Source organism: Ovis aries, chromosome 1, assembly GCF_016772045.2.
Source record: "Ovis aries strain OAR_USU_Benz2616 breed Rambouillet chromosome 1, ARS-UI_Ramb_v3.0, whole genome shotgun sequence".
NCBI lineage: Eukaryota > Metazoa > Chordata > Mammalia > Artiodactyla > Bovidae > Ovis > Ovis aries.
In genome coordinates, this window is record NC_056054.1 from 102,978,715 (window position 1) to 102,984,714 (window position 6,000).

At 47.6% G+C, this 6,000-nt stretch overlaps 1 protein-coding gene across 1 annotated transcript; it reads left to right on the top strand.

Annotated features, from left to right (window-relative positions):
• The first annotated feature begins 3,082 nt into the window (after nt 1-3,082).
• Nucleotides 3,083-4,855, top strand: LOC101102105 (cornifin-A). The gene is made up of 2 exons (XM_004002518.4): nt 3,083-3,129; nt 4,165-4,855. The coding sequence occupies exon 2, from the start codon at nt 4,184-4,186 to the stop codon at nt 4,547-4,549; it is 366 nt and encodes a 121-aa protein (XP_004002567.1). The 5' UTR covers nt 3,083-3,129; nt 4,165-4,183; the 3' UTR covers nt 4,550-4,855.
• Nucleotides 4,856-6,000: the final 1,145 nt, after the last annotated feature.

Genomic DNA, 6,000 nt, shown 5'->3' on the forward strand with positions numbered 1-6,000 from the left:
CCTCCAGAGCCTGAGACAAGCTGGCTGATATCACAGGACAGAGAGCAGGAAGCAGGTTCCTCAGGCCTGAGAATCTTACCAAATGTAGCAACAGATTCTGCCCCAAGCCCCCTATGTCAGGAGCCTGTGAGAAGGAGTTTGGGTAAAGAGAGGGACCTGGCCCAAGCCCAGAGGGGAGTTAAAGTGAGGTGAGAGGCTAGGAGCTCGGCTGCCATCATGGGGCTGGTAGCAGCCCAGAGGGAGACAGATCGTTAAACCGGCTGACCGTGAACCCTGGGTGGAGAAGGCAGCGGAAGCTGTCTGTCCCTAAGCTTTGCTGAACCCTTACTCTCCCTTTCAACTCATTTCAAAAGAAGAGAGACTTCTCAGAAGTCAGATGATGCCATTCATTCATTCATTCACCCATTCACTGAGTCAGTCAGTCAGTCAGTCATTCTATAATTGCCAAGTCACGCAGCAGCCACTACTTACCAGGCGCCATGGATGGATGTGGACCAAGGGTGATGGGCTCACAGTGGGAGGCCCATCTAGGACTCGGGGTCATAAGAGGTGACCACCTGTGGAGCCAGCATGTGCTCCATAAACATTTAGGTATGTGTTTGGGGGTAGAGGAAGGAGGAGCTATCTATACAGCTGGGTTTAAGGGTGACTAGGATTCTCCAAAGGCCACACCTAGTAACATATTGTGTTTTGAGGGCAGCTCTGAAGCAGTGACCTCAGTTTCATGTTGCGTACATCAGAGGAAATTGCCAGTGTAAGGACCCTCAGGGAATCCCTGCTCTAATGTCCCCAGAAAGAGAAGCTCATGGTGAGGAGACTCTCCAGGATCCGGCTATCGTGGAGGGAAGCTATCCCTGGGCAGATGCTCAGAAGTATCTTCTGCTATGCTCAATGCTATTACTGTTAAGGGCACCTAGGCTGTGTCACTCTGACCCTGGGACTTCCTCCAACATGAAAACAACTCTGCTTCAAAACAGTCATTTTAGCATTTCAGCCTTTCTCTCCTTCTCTCAGACCCAGTCCACTGAGCGATGATAAACTAGATGAGCCCCTTACTTTGCCCTATGCTAACTCATGCCCCTTCTATTTTTAGCAGTGCAGGAAATACCTTCTGTTTATCCCCAGAGCCACTTTAAACATTCAGTAGCATTTTTCCTACTTAAGAGGATTTATCTTAGCAAATATTAAGGGCTCACCCAAAAGGCAAGGCTCTTCCTGACCTCACACTGCCACTCACATGATGCTTTCCCAGGACTGTGAGTGGGTCCAGCTCCAAACCAGGAAGGCTGAGTTCCCCCTCTCTACCTTTAGTCATTTTCCTGCCTGAGCTTAATTTGCTCTGTAGGCATTAGGAGCAAGGATGGATTAGTACAAAGATGAACACAGGATTTCTATGTGAATCATGGGGTCTCTTGTTTGATCTTGGGTGAGTTATTTAACCTCTCACAGCCTCAAACTGTTACCACTTGAGAAGCATGGATCTAGTGAAGATCTCAGAGTTCCATTAAACTAGTGGTTCTGAACTAGGCTGTGTCCCTCACCCTAGGGAGTTCTTACTCTGAGGGGAAGAGGTCTTCATACTGGGAAAGCTCCTAGAATGAGACATAACAGGTGTATATTTAGAACTTGTTCAACGTTTGTTGAATGAATGAGGATACAGATATTACCTTTTGAACTGTGATGTTGGAGAAGACTCTTGAGGGTCCTTTGGACTACAAAGAGATCCAACCAGTCTATCCTAAAGGAAATCAGTCCTGAATATTCATTGGAAGGACTGATGATGAAGCTGAAGCCCCAGTACTTTGGCCACCTGATGCAAAGAGCTGACTCATTAGAAAAGACCCTGATGCTGGGAACGTTTGAAGGCAGGAGGAGAAGGGGATGACAGAGGACGAGATGGTTAAATGGCATAAGCAGCTAATCGGACATGAGTTTGAGCAAGCTCCAGGAGATGGTGAAGGACAGGGAAGTCTGGTGTGCAGACCATGGGGTCGCAAAGAGTCAGATATGGCTGAGAGACTAAACAACAATAACTGTTGTTTTGAGCAGACACATTTCTGATGCACAGAAAGCACCCCCCCCCCCCGCCCCACCTCCACACACATACAAAGATACAGAGCCACAAAGCAAGGAAACCACTGCAGCCAGCCAGAGTCTCAAGGTTCTGGGTCTGGAGTAGGAAGTAGGCAAGAGGTGGGGAAGTGTTCGACCTGGAGGGCTCCCTGAATGGGCTGGGGGTAAAGACTGCCGGGTTTTCAGGTGGGGGTGGGATAGAGTTGTGTTAAGAAAGAGGGCAGGGCCATGTTCCGAAGGCTGGGTGGAGTGGAGAGAAAAGTTTATCCCAGAAGAGGAATTAGCTCTTGAAAATCTCTGAAATAGGAGAGGGGTGAAGGTGTGGTTGGTGAAAGCAAAGCAGGTTTACCCAGATTAGCAACCAGTCAGAGAGGGGTGAGGTTGGTGGTGGTGGTGGGGGTGATAATTAAGTAATTCCAAATGTGTGTAGTTTAATGGAGTTGGGAGAAAGACAGGGGGATGAACAAAAGGGTGTAGGACATTTCAGACAAGGACTCTATAACCAGTCAATCCCATGCTCTCTAGCATCCAGCATTATAAGGCAGACAGGGCGTGCCCACTTCAGCTCATCTGATCCCCTTCCTTTCCCACTTATTCGTCTGCTCAAATGTGCTCTGTCCCACAGCACATGAGGAACAACCATCCCAAGGAAAAAGGCAGCAGGAAAGTGGCACTACCGCAAAAGGACTCAATTCTTTCTTCAGAAGTAGCTCATTAAACACTCCAGGAAGCCTGTGGGTCACCCTACCCTAGACAAGCCCTATTCTGGGTCCAGGGGGGAGGGGCAATTGGAATTAGGCCCAGGTGACATCACTGTCATAGGGCCAGTGCCAGAGAATATCAAGTGGGTGGTTTTCATCACAAAAGCTGAGCCAACTGATAATTGAGGGGAATCAGGTGAATCATGTTTGACAGGTAAGGAAGGAAAACAGAGGGGGCCCCCGATGATTGTATTTCCTTGAGGCAGGGCTCATTCATTGTATAAAAGGCCAGCTGGCCCGTTGACTTCACAACCGACTGGAGCAACCAGACCATCTGTTCTTCTCTGTGGACTAGGTGAGTCTCTGATTAGAATCCATTTGAAATTTTTATTTTATCATTGTTGGAAAATGGACAGAGGCAAACACGTGTAAGAGGGCTGAAGAGAGAATACAGGGGTGTCTTTATTTTAAATGAAACGTGGTTTGGGTTTGAAAGGACATTAGAGCTGGTGAAGGTAGCCCCTTCAGTGGACAGTTATGGAACTGGGGGTCAAAAAGGAGGACAATCTTTGTAAGTTCTCAAGGTAAATTAGTGGTCGTGTTACCACTGGAACTCAGGACACACTCAGCAACAGCATTATTCTGTTTCTGATAACTTATTATACAAATTTTAATTCATAAGATGGACCTCTACTGAATATTTATTATATTTAAGGCACAGTGCTAGGTACTGTGGAGAGGATCAAACGGCCACAGAACTTACTTGGCAAACTTACAGCCTAGCAGGGAAGACAATGCTTGTATACAGATGTAGCTGAAATCTGAAGCAGATCGTGACCGGGATCAGAGAGGGGTCAGGGAAAGGCAGTGGCAGTTTGGGGGAGCTCAAGAAGAGCTGCTGGTGATGACGCAAGATGTGAGCTGTGATGGAGGAGTATTTGGGCACACAGAGATGGGAAGGGAAGCATTTCAGAGAGGCCTCTGAACACAAAGGCCAGAGTAAAGTCGGAGGAGCTTAGATTGTATAGACTCATCCAATAAGTCACAAGGTGTTCTGTGTGATACTAGAGGTGTGTACAGTCCAGTTCTTTCTACATCACTTTCTAAATGACTTAATATGTGGTTTTGAGTTTTGTCGATAAGGGATGTGACATGTCTGAGGAAGAAAGGCAGCCAAGGAATGAATCCCCCTGAAATGGCACAGAAATGAGTTTCCTTTAAGCTCCTCCTCTTGAAAAAACTCAGAAATTATCAAAGCATGTTTTTATCAAATTTAGCTAGGAGGAACAGACTCTCTCCTTTTTAAAGGGGCCTGAAATAAAACTATTTGGGATTTAACTTGATTTCTTCTCTGTTTAATCAAATATTGAGTCAGCTTTTCTGTCTCTAGGTTCAGCCTCCTTTGAAGCATGAGTTCCCACCAGCAGAAGCAGCCCTGTGTCCCACCTCCACAGCTTCAGCAGCATCAGGTGAAACAGCCCTGCCAGCCTCCTCCCCAGGAACCATGCATCCCCCAAACCAAGGAGCCATGCCACACCAAAGTGCCAGAGCCCTGCCACCCCAAGGTTCCGGAGCCCTGCCACCCCAAGGTTCCGGAGCCCTGCCACCCCAAGGTTCCGGAGCCCTGCCACCCTAAGGTTCCAGAGCCCTGCCACCCCAAGGTCCCGGAGCCCTGCCACCCCAAGGTCCCGGAGCCCTGCCACCCCAAGGTTCCGGAGCCATGTCCTTCACCAGTCGTCCCAGGGCCAGCTCAGCAGAAGACCAAGCAGAAGTAACGTGGTCCACAGCCGCGCCTTTGAGGAACTGACCACCAGCTGCTGAATCTCCTCCATCTGCTTCTGTTGCCCCGTTTGCAGTTAGTGTGCCGTCACCCTGAATTATGACCCCTACTTCTTTGTATCCTGTAAAAAGCTTCCCTCACATTCAGTCTGGAGGGTTCCTGAGCTTCCGAATCAGGTTGAAAAGCTCACTGGCTAAGCTAGTCTTCCGGCTGCTCAGGGCTCATCTGAAGAAGGATGTTGGGGTTGGGGGAATCAAGTGCATCTTCCCTGCTCTGCCCCCATTAAATATGTTTAACTCGATAGCAGATTGTATGTGTCCCTGGCTGATAGCTTCCTTCACCGTTCTTTCACTTGAAGCAGAAACTGCCCGCAGCAAGGGCTGGTTGTGCGAGCTCCAGTCAGAACAGATCTAGACATCGGGAACATGTATGTGTGTCTGCGTGTGTGTGACTACCCTCACAAGCATTGCGAGGCTGGCATTGGGAGAGCAGGCAAGACCGCCAGAGTCTGTTACTTTGGGCAGCCTGAGTTAGAGCAGGACTTTCTTCTCGAAAGAGTAAATAATTCATATCTAAGTGTAGATGGTGTCTGCTTCATGCCATCTCTGACTACCCACACTGCCTTTATTCTGTTCCTATTTCTTTATTATTATTCCTGTTCCATCATGATTATCTGTTCTTCACTCATTCTCCCTGCCTGATGTACCCCACACATGGAGCCAAGCTCTTAAACACACTCACAGACACAAACACACACACATCTTCATTCACACATACCTACCCACACTCTCACACACAGTCACACACACAGATCCCCCAAATTATAACACACACACACACACAATGATTTAATCAACTTACTCTTTTTTGTTGTTCTTTCGCTGGATCCTCAGTATGACGACCCCAATACTGTAACAGCAGAAAGGAGAGTAACACCCACAGTGTGTGCCCTAGGAGGAACCTGAAAGGGGTAATCTTCACTGCTGTCTCACAGGAAGATACATTCACACAAATACACACCGACAGAAAGGCACACATGCCTCCCTCTCTCTCCACACACACACACACACACACAGGGTACTTCTCAGAGTAGAACATAAGAGCCATGCAGCAAATAAAAATGGAAAAGAAAAGTTTAGGCAAGTTTAAGAAGGAAAAGAGGTTTATACATATGAGACCAAAATTAGGATAAAGTTGAGGGAGAGCAGATAATTGAGATACAGAAGGCAACCTAGGTGTCCATTGATCGACGAGTGGATAGAGATGATGTGGTATACACATACCCAATGGGATGTTACTAAGCCATAATAGAGAAGGGAATCTTGCCATTTGCAGCAACATCTATGGGCACAGAGGGTATTACTGCTAAGTGAGATAAGCCACACAGAGAAAGACAAATACTGTATGGTTTCACTTATATGTGGAGTCTTTAAAACACAAATACCC

Coding starts and splice junctions, on each gene's coding strand:
- LOC101102105 (XM_004002518.4), top strand. CDS start 4,184: ATGAGTTCCCACCAGCAGAAGCAGCCCTGTGTCCCACCTCCACAGCTT.